General features: G+C 44.9%; 1 protein-coding gene across 1 annotated transcript; it reads right to left on the reverse strand.

Annotated features, from left to right (window-relative positions):
* Window positions 1-355: 355 nt before the first annotated feature.
* Window positions 356-16,992, reverse strand: LOC112215175 (death-inducer obliterator 1-like). The gene is given in 17 exon segments (XM_042299911.1): window positions 356-2,465; window positions 2,467-2,712; window positions 2,714-2,777; window positions 2,892-2,909; window positions 2,912-3,080; window positions 3,182-3,271; window positions 3,436-3,476; window positions 3,479-3,588; window positions 3,925-4,474; window positions 4,731-4,879; window positions 13,784-13,980; window positions 14,422-14,619; window positions 14,778-15,058; window positions 15,251-15,373; window positions 15,656-15,812; window positions 15,970-16,217; window positions 16,968-16,992. Coding segments are annotated over 17 exon segments (3,192 nt in total). The 3' UTR covers window positions 356-1,939.
* Window positions 16,993-17,281: the final 289 nt, after the last annotated feature.

Genomic DNA, 17,281 nt, shown 5'->3' on the forward strand with positions numbered 1-17,281 from the left:
TCTGATGTCCCTCTGGAATGCTACCCTTGCTCGGATTTCATCAACCTTGTTGTCAAGAGACTGGACATTGGCGAGAAGAATGCTAGGGAGTGGTGCACGATGTGTCCGTCTCCGGAGTCTGACCAGAAGACCGCTCCGTTTCCCCCTTTTACGAAGTCGTTTTTTTGGGTCGCTGGCTGGGATCCATTCCGTTGTCCTGGGTGAAAGGCAGAACACAGGATCCGCTTCGCAAAAGTCATATTCTTGGTCGTACTGATGGTGAGTTGACGCTGATCTTATATTCAGTAATTCTTCTCGACTGTATGTAATGAAACCTAAGATGACCTGGGGTACTAATGTAAGAAATAACACGTAAAAAAACAAAAAACTGCATAGTTTCCTAGGAACGCGAAGCGAGGCGGCCATCTCTGTCGGCGCCGGAAGTGTGATGTCTGGACTTTTCATATTTGGTTCTGGACCTGGATGCCTCATTTGCAGCCCTCTCCTTCCCCCCCTCATGTCTTGCCCTTGTCCTATCATATCTGGCCCTTGGTTTGGAGACGCCTTGTGGGGAGGACCTTGTGAGGAAAACAGTTTCTCTCTCATAATGTCTGATGGGCTCTGTACAATGCGTTGCTCTAGTATTTCCCGTTGAGAGGGCCTATCCCTATTGTCTTGACGCTGTAAGTTGAGGCCTTGCTGGTTGTTGAGGCCTGCTGGTGGTGATCGCAGCAAGCTTTGAGGAGGTTGTTGATCCCCAGGTTGCTGGGGAGTGGGATTTTTCATGGGGCAATTGATGGCCTGCGTACTCAATCTCTCCCTGTGGTGGACGTCCAGAACGATGACACAGCGATTCATTAATGTCCTTTCTATCAAGAGGGGGCTGAGGTGAGTCATTAGTCTCCATGACCAGTGCTGGAGCTGGGCTCATAGGACCCATGTCTTCATGAGCCTCTGGACCCTTGGAGTCTTCCGACACTGGAGGAGGAGAAGACTCCCTTTGACCCTTTGAGACTCCCCTAGAGACGGAATCTAGTTTTTTTCTTGGTGTAGATGGGGATCTGCTACGGCTACCAGAGCTGCGCCGAGAAGTGCACTCTTTATGAGGGAGATGGCAGCCTGTGCGGTCAGAGTGGTCACAATCTCTGTGATGCGGTTGGCTCCTCTCACCCCGTCTGTCTGTCCCTCCGCCTATCAGAGCGTCCAGGGGACCACCTGCCAGATCTACGAGGAGGGCTTTTGTGGCGGTCCTTAACTTTACGGTCCCGTCTTTTGGGTGAGTGAGTATCCGGCTGGCTGCTATGCTTACGCCTCCTATCAGGAGTGTCATTGCGCGATGTGCCACGACACGAGCTAGACACCAAGGAGTCACAAGACCGCTCAGAACGCCTTGCTGAATGTGATAGAGTTTTCACCTTCTCTTCTCCATTCATGTCTTGCAGCTCATCAAAGATAGTGTCATCCTCTGGGACGTAAGCTACATCAGAGTCCTGGATCTCACCAGCTTCAAGATCTGAATTGTCCGTTGCCTGAATATTTCTCTTTTTAATCTCTTTTACCCGCTTCGGTGTTGCACTGGGCATTTCCACATTTCTTGACTCTGAAAGAGATACAGTCTTCGTCTCGGTCTTAATCTCTTGTTTTATTGGTACTTCTGTTTTCAAGAGACCTTTCAAAGCTTTTTGATTCGCTGAAGGATTTGCATCAGACTGCTCTCCATCAGTCTGCTGTGTTTGGAATTGAGACAGCCCAGATTTAGGAGGGGGAGACATCAAGGCATCAGAAACAGAGAAGTGGGCCATGAACATGCCCACTGCCTCTCTCTGCTGATGCAGTGCCCACTCCTGCTCCTTCAACTGCTGTTTCTGCTCCTCGATCTACCTGTTGAGCTCCTCAAGCATTTGCTGTTGTTCAGTCAGAGTAGCGGCTGAGACAATTACATCACCAGTAATGGGGAGGCTCAGAGGGTCTGGAGTGGGAGCTGGGACTGGGGCTTGTACTGTGACTGGGGTAGGAGCTTGAGCTGGGGTAGGAGTGGAGGGGGGGCTTTTGCTTCACTGACCCCATCATTGTGCATATCCTCAAAGATAGTCTCATCTTCAGGGTCGTAAGCCACATCGTCATCATCAGCAGAAATGGCCAGAGAGGCAGCTTTCGCCTCAAACATTTTATCAGTACTAATTGGGGCAACCAATCCATAGCCCATTGCTGGATCATACTCTTTCCCTGGGTCGTATGGTCGATCGTATTCATTTTCCTCCTCCTCAATCTCTTTGACTTTGGATTTCTGCCCGTACTGCTGGACTATTGGATCCACCATTGAGAGAGGGGGAAGAGTGGATGGAGGGGGCACTGCTGCAACTGCTGGGACTGCAGGAGAGTCCATCCCAAACACTGACTTCAGGATGGTCTGTAGGGCACTGGTAGCCGTGCTGCTAGGTGCAGTGGAGGAGCTAGTGGTGGGGGGAGGGGCAGAAGCCCGGCGGAGCAGCTCTAATGGAGGACAGAAGTGATGGGCTAGTCAGTGAGCCAGAGGAGGAGGAGTGTGACAGGGATCCAGTGGAAGGAGGGGAACCAGGATGGGTGGACATGATGGGCATCTCTGGGTCATAGGGCAAGAATTCCTCCATTCTAGGGTCAGACCCATACAGCGAAGGGGGTCTAGGGAGGCCTATATCTCTGGGGTCTTTGGACATGTGGATCTTGGGTCTCTTCTCTTCGACCGCTTGTGGTACGCTTCCCGGGTTTCTGGCAAATAACCAGTCCCAGAAGAAGATTGGGGCGATTTTTCTCAAGGCCTGTTACATAAAGAGGGTGAAGGGAGATGAGTTTTGAATGTTGTCTTAAATAATGCAGTGTGTGCCATCTGTATGGCCTTCTACATGTTGGCCTAAATTACAGCATTTTCTTACCTGATCCTTCGAAAGGTTGGATGGAATGGATTCCTTTGCGCTGAATGGGATGAGGTAGATATCCTTGATGCTGCGGCTTTTGTTGGCCACCACCCCAAAGCGCCGTCTGCTGCTGAAATAGGAGAACAGAGACACGTAGGCCACCTCCTCCTCCTCTGTCGCTGGGTGGAACCGAATCACACACAGCTCCTGTGGACCGACAATCATCTCTTAACATTGAGATACCAACACATACACAGACCCCATCTAAATTGTATAGGTTTTTCCATAATGACAGAGGGAGGGCTTGCCTTTGTAACAGAGGCCTTCACTCTCCCGATGTAGTCCCACACAGTTTGAGGCATGATTCTTCCACCAATCTGGATGGTATCAGGCAGGTCCTGAACAAAATAAACTTGTTGTAAATATCCACATAGCCAAAACTGCTATGTTTGTTTATGAGATTAATTGTTTTAAATGTTTAGAAAGAAACTATCTGAAAATGCTCTCCTATTTTTTCTCTTGCAGTCACGGTAGCAAAGTTCTGTTCTGTTATATATGTTACCTCTTTGAGATATTCGGAGGGCCCTGAGACCAGATAGCCGTGGTGACGAACTTGGCCACGCTGATCATTTTGAGGAAGCCCTTCCACACTACTTCCTGCTTGGCCAGGAACTGGGCCGTCTCCCCGTCTGGAGGAGTGTGGGAGTTCATAGCCCTGCAAACATAACATCACAATGAGAGTTCACTACTACCCATTCACTCAGCTGTAAAACAAATATTGCTCATGCAGAGGACAAAACAAGACTCATATTATGACTGAAATGAACCTGCACTAATTATCTTAAAACCCTTTCTTATCAAGGTTCACTTGTAGTGATAGTGGCAAGCTGAGAGGAGATACCTTGAAGAGAATGAAGATGATCCAGATGAACCATAGAACGATGAGGAGGATGACTTCATCAGGATAGATTTGTGTAATGCTGGCATTGGTGGCTGGGATGGGGGGGGGCAAGGGCATGAATGGCTTGCTCAGAGTACCACTCTGTTTCACAGGGGCATAAAAGACTGGTTGTCAGCTGTGCGGGGGTCACCATACAGAGCAGCAGAACGGTTGCCAATGGTGCGGGGGTCACGCCTTGTGATGCTTACCGTAGAAACAGCCGGGATCATGACTGGGGTATACATTCTGGACGGTGTCTTGGCTTTACAGTTTTCTGGAATAGAGGAGGTGGGAGAATCCATAACAGGGGAGGCAGGGGATTCCAAAATGGGGGAGGCGGGAGATTCCATTGTTGGAGAAGCTGGAGATTCCATTGTGGGAGAAGTGGGGGATTCCATGATGGTTAAGGCAGGGTCATCCTCCATTACTGGGGAAGCAGAGGATTCCATGGTGGGGGAGTCGGGGGGGTGCAAGGAGGGGTGATCTCCAGCTGGAGTTCTCCATCCTCTCTCCTCTGTTCTGAGAGCTGTTCTGGCATACATCCAGGGTGGCCGAGACGGCCTGTCTCTCCATTGGTCTGGTTTGGTGGAGGACGACGATGACCCAGAGAGTTTAGGCTTCTTGGCTAAAGGCTCCGCCTCATCCTCGACTGATATCTGACCTGAAGGGCAGAAACAGACACCAACCCACACAAAACATATGTTAGCAACATCATCACCTTCTACAGAATACAGAATGCATTAAATCATTCATTTGACGTTGGGAGTGATTGTGGTTGATATCAACACTGGAGCCAACCCTGTGGCCCTTCACGATCATAGTTTGACACATTGCAAAAGACAAAATGTAATTTTATGGTGTTTGTTGGATGTTGTGATGTGTACACTGTAATTGTGCTTTCTCTTTTTTCCATTTACCTGTGCAGATCTTGCACTTGAGGTCAAACAGGTGAGCTCTGTGCTCGGCAGTTGTGTCTTTCAGCATGCAGCTGAGGATGTCTGGCACTGAGCTGCTCTGGCTCGACTGGCTAGGTCTGGCCTTAGGTCTGGAGAGTGGTCTTCTGTTCCTGAGAAAAGAGGATCATGTCACACTCTCATTTACTAAAATGTTACACACAGATTCACACGCACAAACACACACACACACACACACACACACACACACACACACACACACACACACACACACACACACACACACAAATCTAATAAAACGTATGGCACATTTGAAGATGAAACAAAACATCTAGGAATTAGTTAATCAACATGACCAAGCAATACATGTTAGATAACACGTAAAAAGTATAGCCATGCAAGATGTGGAGGTCATGGGCAATTCCACAGTAACATAATGATGCTTTGTGCAGTGCCGTCATTCTGCTACTAAACATCTGTAAATTTCATGTGTTTTTGTAAAACATTTCTGTGGAAATTCTTAAAAGTCGTCCTTGTGCATAGAGTTTTGTTTAACTTTGCAATAATAGTTTTTTGTTTGGCATACATTTTAAAGTGAATACCTGGGCTACCCTGGGGCGGCAGGGTAGCCTAGTGGTTAGAGCATTGGACTAGTAACCGGAAGGTTGCAAGTTCAAATCCCCGAGCTGACAAGGTACAAATCTGTTGTTCTGCCCCTGAACAGGCAGTTAACCCATTGTTCCTAGCCCATCATTGAAAATAAGAATTTGTTCTTAACTGACTTGACTAGTAAAATAAAGGGTAAATAAAATATTTAGTTCTTGACACAAACCGGTGCACCTGGGAACTACCCTGTTCAAAGGCACTTAAATCTTGTCTTGCCCATTCACACTCAATGGCACAGATACACAATCCATGTCAACTGTCTCAATGCTTAAAAATCCTCCTTTAACCTGTCTCCTCCCCTTCATCTACACTGATTGAATTGGATCGATGGTAAAAGTCACCCGGACCGTCGTCCACAATACCTCCGTCTTTTCCTCCTGTGAATGACGGGGATGAGGGCCTTGTCGGGTGTCTGGAGTAAATCCTTCCCATCCGACTCGTTGAAGAAGAAGAATTCCTATAGTTCGAGGTGAATAATTTTGCACGCCCAATTTTTCAGTTTTTGATTTGTTAAAAAAGTTTGAAATATCCAATAAATGTCGTTCCACTTCATGATTGTGTCCCACTTGTTGTTGATTCTTCACAAAAAAATACAGTTTTATATCTTTATGTTTGAAGCCTGAAATGTGGCAAAAGGTCGCAAAGTTCAAGGGGGCCGAATACTTTCGCAAGGCACTATATATATATATATATATATATATATATCCAGAACCATATCCCTGTAATACTTAGAAAAGATCTTATGTCAAGTATTATTATTTTGGGGTGTTGCTGAAGGCCACCAAGTGCTAACAGTCAGTATCGAAATAATGTGTGTAAAATGCTTGATAGCGTATGTGATGTAAACAGAGAGGTCTACTTCTTTGGGGACCTGAATATTGACTGATTTCCATCAAGCTGTCTGCTCAAGAGGAAGCTTCTTACTGTAACCAGTGTCTGTAATCTGGTTCAGGTTAACCTACCAGGGTGTTTACAAACACTACAGGAACAAGATCATCCACATGTATGGATCACATTTTTACTAATACGTTAGAACTCTGTATCCTTACCCATTGGATGCAGTGATCACAATATAGTGGCTAATCCAGGAGTTCCAAAAGCTGGGCGTAAAATAGTGTATAAGAGATCATACAAATATGTAGATGATGTAAAAAAAAATATGTGTTGGTCTGATGTGATTAATAAGGAGCATCCAGACGCTGCATTTGATGAATTTATGAAATTGCTTTGTCCAATTATTGAGAAGCATGCACCTGTTAAGAAACGAACTGAAGAAACTGACTGTTAGACTGACTGTTAGAACTGTTAATGCTCCATGGATAGATTGAACTATATGGTTGAAAGAGATGAGGCAAAAGGAATGGCTAATAAGTCTGGTTCCACATTTAACTAGCTGGCTTACTGCAAATTGAGAAATTAGTGTGACTAAACTCAACAAAAAGAAGAAGAAACTGTATATTGAAGCCCAGATTAATGATGGATATTTTTTTTTGGGGGGGTACTTTAAATTAAATTATGGGCAGAAAGACTAATTCAACTCCATTTTTCATCAAATCAGATGGCTTATTCATCACAAAACCATTTGATGTTGTGAATAATTTGAATGATTGGCAAAGTGGGCAAATTTAGGTAGGAAATGCCAACAACGAACAGTGAGCCATCGTATAAATGCATAGAAAAACTAATAATGAAAGTAAAGCATTGCAAGTTTGATTTTTGTAAAGTAAGTGTGGGGGAGGTGGAAAATGATTGTTATCGATCAATAATAACAAACCTCCTGGCATTGACAACTCATCAATCTACACACAATACTCCATCATGACAAAGCAAAAACAGTTTTTTAGAAATGTTTGCAAATGTATTAAAAATTTAAAACTGAAATATCACATTTACATAAGTATTCAGACACTTTATTCAGTACTTTGTTGATGCACCTTTGGCAGCGATTACAGCCTCAAGTCTTCTTGGGTAGGACACTACAAGCTTGGCACACCTGAATTTGGGGAGTTTCTCCCATTCTTCTCTGCAGATCCTCTCAAGCTTTGTCAGGTTGAATGAGGAGCGTTGCTGCAAAGCTATTATAAGGTCTCTCCAGAGATGTTCAATCGGGTTCAAGTCCGGGCTCTGGCTGGGCCACTCAAGGACATTCAGAGACTTGTCCAGAAGCCACTCCTGCGTTGTCTTGGCTGTGTGTTTAGGGTCGTTGTCCTGTTGGAACTTTGCTCCGTTCATCTTTCCCTCGATCCTGACTAGTCTCCCAGTTCCTGCTGCTGAAAAACATCTCCCCAGCATGATGATGTCACCACCATGCTTCACCGTAGGGATGGTGCCAGGTTTCCTCCAGACGTGACGCTTGGCATTCAGAGCATTGAATCTTGTTTGTCATGGTCTGAGAGTCTTTAGGTGTATTTTGGCCAACTCCAAGCAGGCCGTCATGTGCCTTTTATTGAGGATTTTTTTTCTAAAAGTTCAAACATGGTTACAATTCATTTAAATATTTGTAATGTTCTAGGAATGTCATCCAACTGTTTTGAAATTGGGAATATTCACAAATAGTTCAGAGAACACTAAGAAACAACGTTCTTCTGTAAAAATGTTAGTACTTCAGCATAATGTTTCCTACAAGTTTACTCATGGTTCTATTTAAACTCATGTTCTCAAATTGTTCCAAGAACGTAAAGAAACAATGTGGGAACTTCAGCTCAAGATAATATTTCCTCATGGTTCTATTTCAAGTAGTTTTCTCAAATTGTTTATAGAACGATAAGAAACCACGTTCTTCTGTGGGAATTTCAGTACTTTACCATGATGTTTCCTCATTCGGAGAGGCCCATTGCCGTGCCATGTATCCGCTGCCATCATTGAGCATGTTTGGGATGCTTTGGATCGACGTGTATGACAGCATGTTCCAGTTCCCGCCAATATCCAGCAACTTTACACAGCCCTTTTGTGCATGTGCAATGTTGTCCCACTCCTCTTCAATCTACAGCCTGATCAACGTTATGCGAAGGAGATGCCGTGCTGCATGAGGAAAATGGTGCCGCGCTGCATGAGGAAAATGGTGCCGCGCTGCATGAGGAAAATGGTGCCGCGCTGCATGAGGAAAATGGTGCCAATTGACTGATTTCCGTATATGAACTGTAAAATCTTTGAAATTGTTGCATGTTGTGTTTATACATGTTGCGTTGTGTATGTATTGACCAATACATTCAAGTTCCTTAAATGTGCTGAACGTTCCAAAAGCCTGCACCATTCCCAGGATGTTGTGGGATGGTTGTATGCAAAATAACCATAGGATACCAAGCTCTAAGAAACATATGGTTCTCAGAATGTTTTGTGCTAGCTGGGGAATTTTTGTATGGTGGTCAATGAGTATAGAATTTGGTCAACAACAAAAAAATTGTGAATTTGCTATGCGAGACATATTTGATTGAATAGAAGTTTCGTAATATTTAGTTTGTTTTACGAATGCACTGATATAAATTGGGCGCACGTGGCATTTCGGCAACTTTAAAAAAAAAAACAGCTTTGTATCACAGGTGTGCCTGTTGTTCACACACATATTTGCCCTCTCATTGTCTAGAATGGTCCCACCTGGTCTCATCCTGCCTGCTTCCATCATAGACAGTACAGTGCTTGCATCTTTGAGGACATGTATTTCCATTGCTAGAGCGGTTACTTGTCAATAATAATAGATCATCTTTGGTTACATGCATCATAAAAGAAAGGGCAAGAGATAGCAACGGGCGGCTCCAGGGAGGGGCTTGACAGTGCTGAAGCCTCCTCAAAAATAGGCCTGGCACCCCCAAGAGACCATTAGTACATGCACACCATAGATTAGTGTTTGCGAAGGGGTGCTTTCAAACTGCCCCAGTGAAAAATTCCTAGTGACACCACTGGACATAACAGATTTGTTCCATACAGATAGTGTGTATTCCAACTTCCTAGTTCATCTTCTGTCATTATAAAGCAGAGGTACACAAAACTAGTACTTGGACGCAGTATACGCTCCCTTTTCATAAGAAACTAGAACCTGGATTTTCAGGTGGTCGGTGGCTAACCAATGACACAAATTGATCAATGAAGTGCCAAGGAGACACGACAAGTACGACCGCCAGCATGGTAGACCCCCGTCATGGAGGGACACGCGGTACATTCATTTCTCTTTCCCTCAGCCATGTAGCCACCTTTTATGATCACTGATATTGAAGCCTGCCTGTATATACCGGAAAGTATATTATGGGTCCCGCCATGAGGTCTGGAACATTATGGCACAGGACTTGAATTGTCCTCTAACTACAGTGGTCGCTGGATCAAGCGCCTCTTTAGCTGTTCTCGCTTCAATCTCTACATTGATGGAAAAATGTAAATGACCCCTGTATTCTTTGTTACTCCAGGGCTTTTGTTGAAGTGTCCCCTTGTGTGGTGTGTGTGCAGGATGCTCCTTAACAGAGGAAGAGCCTCCCTGTATGTTAGCACACAGTGACATCTGCTTGTTCGCCACAAGTTTCCCCAGAGGTTCAGAAGTCGATGCAAATTTGCAGCAACAGTCAGCCAAAAAACTAATTTGCGTGTGAAAATAGTGGTAGGTTATCCAAAAGATTTACCACAACTGCTTGCCAGAAGCCTGTTTTTTTTCGGTAAGGGTGTGTTGAGATTCTAAACGGATCCTGCCATGACCCTACTATTTAGGATAATCTAGATAAGGTCACTTCCAATCCACCCAATGTTGATCAAGGCAAAAATGATGACATACAGATGAATCGTACAGATGACAATTTATGCACTTTATCAGACTTTCATATGATAATAAGTCAGATTGAGGTTAAAGTGTGTCTAGTGCGCATTTGGGAGAAGTAGGTCTTCCTTTAAGGCATCTGTTAAGATTGTAAAAGCAACTATCAGCTGTACGCTTAATTCTTAAAAAGTAACATTAGCAAGTGAATGAAACTGCAACCTTGCAGCAATCAAGTGACTTGGATATACAGGCCATAATGAACAATTAAACTAATTACGACCAGGGCATTAATTGTGTGTAGTTTTTTTCTCCTTCTCTGGACTTTTACAGCATCTGATATGTCTACGGCAGAAAAACGCTATCCGAAAATGAAATGAGGACGTAATGTAACGAAATGAGGAATAAACATCTTATTGTCACAGTCATTGAAGTATTAGTATTGGAGATTTTTACATGACACTTGCTCGGGGGTACGTGAATGTGCTAGATTCTCAGCATAGCAGAACACCAGACACACAAAGTAGGAGTGCACTGTTGAAAAGCTATTCTAATGTCTGGCCAGTAGAGGGTACTTGTGTTTAACCATTTTAACAAGCAGAGAAGATAAAATGGCAGATACACTATATATATATATACAAAAGTATGTGGACAACCCTTCATATTTGTGGATTCGGGCTATTTCAGCCACACCCGTTGCTGCCAGGTGTATAAAATCAAGCACACAGCCATGCAATCTCCATACACAAACATTGGCAGTAGTACCGCCTTACTGAGGAGCTCAGTGACTTTTCAATTGTTATAGGATGCCACCTTCTCAACTAGTCAGTTCTGAAAATTTCTGCCTTGCTAGAGTAACCCCGGTCAACTGTAAGTTTTTATTTTTATTTTTTTTATTTCACCTTTACTTAACCAGGTAGGCTAGTTGAGAACAAGTTCTCATTTGCAACTGCGACCTGGCCAAGATAAAGCATAGCAGTGTGAATAGACAACACAGAGTTACACATGGAGTAAACAATTAACAAGTCAATAACACAGTAGAAAAAAAAGAGAGTCTATATACATTGTGTGCAAAAGGCATGAGGAGGTAGGCGAATAATTACAATTTTGCAGATTAACACTGGAGTGATAAATGATCAGATGGTCATGTACAGGTAGAGATATTGATGTGCAAAAGAGCAGAAAAGTAAATAAATATAAACAGATAGGGGAAGAGGTAGGTAAAATTGGGTGGGCTATTTACCGATAGACTACGTACAGCTGCAGCGATCGGTTAGCTGCTCAGATAGCAGATGTTTGAAGTTGGTGAGGGAGATAAAAGTCTCCAACTTCAGCGATTTTTGCAATTCGTTCCAGTCACAGGCAGCAGAGAACTGGAACGAAAGGCGGCCAAATGAGGTGTTGGCTTTAGGGATGATCAGTGAGATACACCTGCTGGAGCGCGTGCTAAGTGCTGTTATTGTGAAGAAGAAATATCTAGGAGCAACAACTGCTCAGCCACGAAGTGGTAGGCCCACACAAACTCACAGAACGGGACCACCAAGTGCTGAAGCGCGTAGCACGTAAAAATCGTCTGTCCTCGGTTGCAACACTCACTAAAGAGTTCTAGACTGCCTCTGGAATCAACGTCAATAGAAGAACTGTTAGTCGGGAGCTTCATGAAATTAGTTTCCATGGCGAGCAGCCGCACACAAGCCTAAGATCACCATGCGCAATGCCAACGTGGAAACATCTGGAGTGATGAATCACGCTTCACCATCTGGCAGTCCGACAGACAAATCTGGGTTTGGCAGATGCCAGGAGAATGCTGCCTATACCAATGCATAGCGCCAACTGTAAAGTTTGGTGGTGGAGAAATAATGGTCTGGACATTTTTTTATGGTATGGGCTAGGCCCCTTAGTTCCAGTGATAGGAAATCTAAAATGCTACAGCATACAATAACATTCTAGATTATTCTCTGCATCCAACTTTGTGGCAACAGTTTGGGGAAGGCCCTTTCCTGTTTCAGCGTGACAATGCCCCCGTGCACAAAGCAAGGTCCATACAGAAATGTATTGTTGGGATTGGTGTGGAAGAACTTGACTGGCCTGCACAGAGCCCTGAACTCAAGCCCAAGGAACACCTTCGGGATGAATTGGAACGCTGACTGCGAGCCAGGCCTAATCGCCCAACATCAGTGCCTGACCTCACTAATGGTCTTGTGGCAATGGAGCTGAAGAAGCTAGTCATGTGACGATGAGCTCGATCTTGCATGTAAAGACTAATGCATCTCAATAGTCTAGAATGGCTTCCTCCCCTCCTCGTCCACTCTCCTTCATGAGCACTAGTCTGATTGTACAGTGTGTCTGTGTGTGTTGGCGTCCCGTGTGTGTGTGTATATGGCACTGCAGGTCGTTTTTTAAAAAACAATCATTACAAAAATGGACAAAAGTGCAGGTGCGTGGCACTCGTCTTCTCTCCTCCATGAGCACTGATATGAAAACACAGGTTATATGACAGCCACAGGAGATTGGTGGCAATCCTGGGCCTCTTCTACATTGCTCTATAAATCTAATCATAAGCGTATATTCCTCTGTATACTCCCCCGGTAACAGGTCCAACTCCATTGCACAGAGAGTTCAAACCAGTTCCTCCAAAAGCTCTACCGCTCTGGTTTGAGAGGCAGAAAATGTGTTATTGCCCACATCTGATCTGTGTCGCCTGTGTTTTTCATCCATGGTTGAATTAATCTATTTCCCATATCAGGCACTACTGGATGACTTGAGAGGCCTTTGTGTTTGGACACAGTGAGCAAACATTCATTTTCTTTGACTCAGAGGGAATGTTTGTTTTCTAACTGCTTAGAACTAAAAACCATATTTATTTATTTACCTTTACCTAGGCAAGTCAGTTAAGAACACATTCTTATTTTCAATGACAGCCTAGGAACAGTGGGTTAACTGCTTGTTCAGGGGCAGAACGACAGATTTGTACCTAGTCAGCTCGGGGGTTTGAACTTGCAACCTTCCGGTTGCTAGTCCAACGCTCTAACCCCTAGGCTACCCTGCCGCCCCAAAATATTCATGTGTCACTCAGTGAATGTTTTGCGCTTTCCATCAAGCAGTGATTTCTATCTGTACAACTTGTGTATCCTATTATTTCTTACCTGAGACGATACTCTGTGCATTAGTAGTTGTGTGAAGTATTTACTAGTATTTGTAAGACTGACGCATCAGCCTGTACCTTGTAGTAGTTACATGTTGTTGCCGTATAAGGCTCTTATTGAACCGGATGTATTATTTGTCAAATAAAAACATTGACAACTATTGAAATACTGGAATGAAGAAAAATGGTGGTATTGAAGTAGAATCATCTCTGAACCCAACTATACTAAACATTCTTCTACTACTTGGTAACTGAGGAAATGTCATTTGGATTGTTGATTGGTTCGGCTTGTTTTCTTTTTCAACGTTTCCAACTAGTTGAAGAGAAACATTTTATAGCACATTTGCCAACATTAGTACACTTACCCACTACTGCAAATCACTTTGTATCCCTACACCTAAAGATTGTGTGATGGCTGAGGTAACGTTATAGCTAGAGTCTGATGAACACCAACTGAGTGAAAGTAAAGTATTCTGTATGTGTTGGATATGGATGTGCTGTGAGTGATACATACTCGACTTGTAAAACATAGATGATTCTATGGATGTGGCCTGTACTGCAGTGAGACTAGGGTTGCAGGGTAAGGGAGATGTAGATGTGTCAGCTTCCTTGTCCTCAACGTCTTCAGCCTCCTTCTCCTCTTCATCACCCTCTTCTTCGGGCCGCTCCGCCGACAATCTCTGGGAAATCCTAGCCGACCTCTGACCCTGAGGTCAAAATATTCACAGAGGTCATCAGTAGCTAATTTGGGGTTTAATTAACTAATACTATGTGAGTGAGTCAAAGTGTCAGCTTTATCTGTTTCTAAAGCAAACGTAATCTCAGCACACATTCATCAACAAAATGAAACAAGCACAACATGCAAAATGAAACAAGCACAACATGCAAGATGAAACAAGCACCACATGCAAAATGAAACAAGCACCACATGCAAAATGAAACAAGCACAACATGCAAAATGAAACAAGCACAACATGCAAAATGAAACAAGCACAACATGCAAAATGAAACAAGCACAACATGCAAAATGAAACAAGCACAACATGCAGAAGAAATACAAAATTACCAAAAAGGGAAGAAAAAAAAAAGGTGTAGACACTGGTTACCTTAGGACCAGGTTTGGCTGCTGCTCTCCTCTGTTGGCTTTACTTGGCATTGGTCTCTTTGGAGTCAGATAGGGTCTTCATAGTGGGAGCCGCATGCCGGAGGATGCAGTCTGTGCCACAGTAAACCGAGTCGGGCAGGGCGTAGATACTGCACCCTGGTCCAATGCACTGCGGTAAGGAACTGTCTGTCTCCATTTCAGCCTTAGCAACCAATTCAGTCTTCTCCTGCACTACAGCCTCCTAGGACCAGACTTGCTTGTCAGCCTAGATCTCAAACATGCAACTAAACACCATTGTAAAATGGGCTGTGCAAAGCAAGGGAAACCAAATAACACTACAAACTAGATTTGATTTCCATTCATCCTCGCAAAGGAATCAGTATGCGTTTCTGTTCTCACCTTACTGGCCTGCTCCTCATGCACTCTCTCCTCCTCCCCAGAGAACGGCAGTATCAGGCAGTCAGGGGGGCTCTGCTGGGGGTCTGGCTGGCTCTGGCTCTTATTCGTGCAGTTGGGGCAGATCCAGTCCCGTCCGCTCCTCTCCAGCTTGCTGCCCTGCGTCTCGCTGACGCCAACGCAGTCGTAATGGAACCACTCCTGACAATTGTCACAGGAGATCATGAACCTGGACAAGGAATCAAACGGCGATAAGAAAATTACAGCTAAAGAACAGCAATTAACTCAAGTCCATAACCATCCAAAATAATGAGTATGGCAGATGGAAAGAGCTGAGATGTGGTGCTGCTATACCAACAACATTAGGCTTGCCTGTTTTCAGAGGTGAATATCGTCCTAGACAACGCTACACGCATACCTTTTATTCTGCCTCTGTCGACAGATGCAGTAAAGGGCATGGGGGTTGTAGCCCTCACTGTCTGATATGCTAGAATACTCTGACTTTTCTTCCTCAATCCTCTCCTCCACCTCGTCCTTCTCCTCCTCCACCTCTGTTACATTATCATATTGGCTGGGCTTTTCTTCTGTTGTCTCTGGCTCTGGATCAGATTCAAGAGGAGGCATAGACTCGGAGCTGGACTGTTGAGAAGGACTTTGCGGTTCAACCACTACAACAGCCTTCTCAGGACTCTGTTCCCTCTCCTTATCCTGAGGCTGATACACCTGCTGCTGTTCCAACTCATTTACAAAAATCACCTCTTCTTCATCTGCAGTGCTCGACTCTGGCTCTACCCTCCTACCCCTCCCACGCCACCTACCTCTCCCTCTACCCCTTCCCCTAGCCCTGCCTCTCCCTCTGACCCCTCTGCCTCTGGGCTCACCTCTCCCCCTAATGCTCAGCCACTCCTGAAGCTGCAGGGTCAGCTCATCACTGTCCTCCTCTATACTGGAGGCAGCTTCCATGTCCCCACTACCCCCATTGCTAGGAAGGGCAGCCATAATTTGGGCAGGGGTAGCCGTGGTCCTGTCCTCCTCTTTCTTCTCCCAAAGTAGGGAAAAAGCCGTGCCGGATGCAGATCCAAAGTCCCGCCAAGAGGAGGGGTCTAATCTGCCACCTGGGCAGGGCTCTAGGGCCTCTGAGGCAAGCTCTGTGTCCATTGGAGTAGGGGAGCCTGTCTCGGCGTGCTCCAGGTCAGCCGGGGAGCTCCTTCTCTCCCCTCAACCCACATCTTGAATAGGTCTGGGCTGGGCGGCCTCTGCCCCGAGGTGTGGGTAGGGGCGGAGATTCTGGATCTTCAATCTCATCCAATCGCACAAGCTCTCTTCTGGCAACCGCGGTCCGCCTGAAGCTCCAGGTCTTTTTGAACTCGGTGATGGTCGGCCTAGCACCCCTCTCGGCCCCCTCCACCTGCTGCTCTGCATTACCATCGCCTCCGTGCTCCTCTACACCAAGAAGAGAAGAGCATGGATGGAAAAACATTAGATTAAAAAAGGTAGCAGTATTACATACAATGTAAACAGTATAAACATCAAGCAGCAGCCACTACTCTTAAACCTTTGGATGCTCGTCTACCACGGCGCCAATTATTTTATCACTGGTGACGGTTTTAAAGTCCTGTAGATCAATCCATTACTCAATTTTTGTTTACAAAGCCCTGCTGCACAAGCTTCCAACTTACCTAACTTCGTCGTTACAGGATTTCAAAAAAACATGAGATACCAAACCCGCTCACAGGGTTGGTTAAACCTTGAGGTTCATTGGGTCTCCACCGAATTAGGCAAATCCACTTTTAGTTTTAATGCACCTCATTGCTGGAACCAACTGCAAAATACACTGCAATAAGCTATGGATGATGCTTGGATGGCGCTTTAAAATATTGATAAGGGAATTTTTTGCTGAGGAAGGTGGCTGTTTTTCTTGATTGTTTGTTGTGTTGTATTTTAGTTTGCTTTGTACTGTCTGATTTTGATTTTGATTTTGTCTTTGAATTGCAGGGCTCCCTTGCGAAAGAGGTCCTGGTCTCAATGGTGACTCCCTGTTTAAATAAAAAAGGTAAAATAGCTGGTCAATTTCCGCAAGAGCTTTGGTTAAACTTTTCCGCAGCTTTGGTGCCCTGGCTACCACGCTGTAACAGCGTGAAGCGAACCAATGCACATGCACAGATACGGGGTGTTTCTCAATATGCATACTACCGTGCTCCACACTCTCAGAGTGCATTCTCCGAGGACGTACTGGAGTAAGTTCTTGTTAGGACGAGAGTCTGAAGAACGCATAAAACGTTCCATTTGAGAAGTACTCACACTCTGTATTACCTCGCGCTAAACCTCCCCATTCACTGAACCTTTTTCCAGCCAGGACAATGGAAATAGAGCCAATCAGAAGGAGTTATTCTCCACAAAGGGACTTTATTACAGACAGAAATACTCCTCAGCAACCCACCCCTCCTTAGACGATACTGCAGGTGAAGAAGCCGGAATTGGCTGGCCTGGGCTGGCGTGGTTACATC

This window comes from Oncorhynchus tshawytscha, linkage group LG16, assembly GCF_018296145.1.
Source record: "Oncorhynchus tshawytscha isolate Ot180627B linkage group LG16, Otsh_v2.0, whole genome shotgun sequence".
Taxonomy (NCBI): domain Eukaryota; kingdom Metazoa; phylum Chordata; class Actinopteri; order Salmoniformes; family Salmonidae; genus Oncorhynchus; species Oncorhynchus tshawytscha.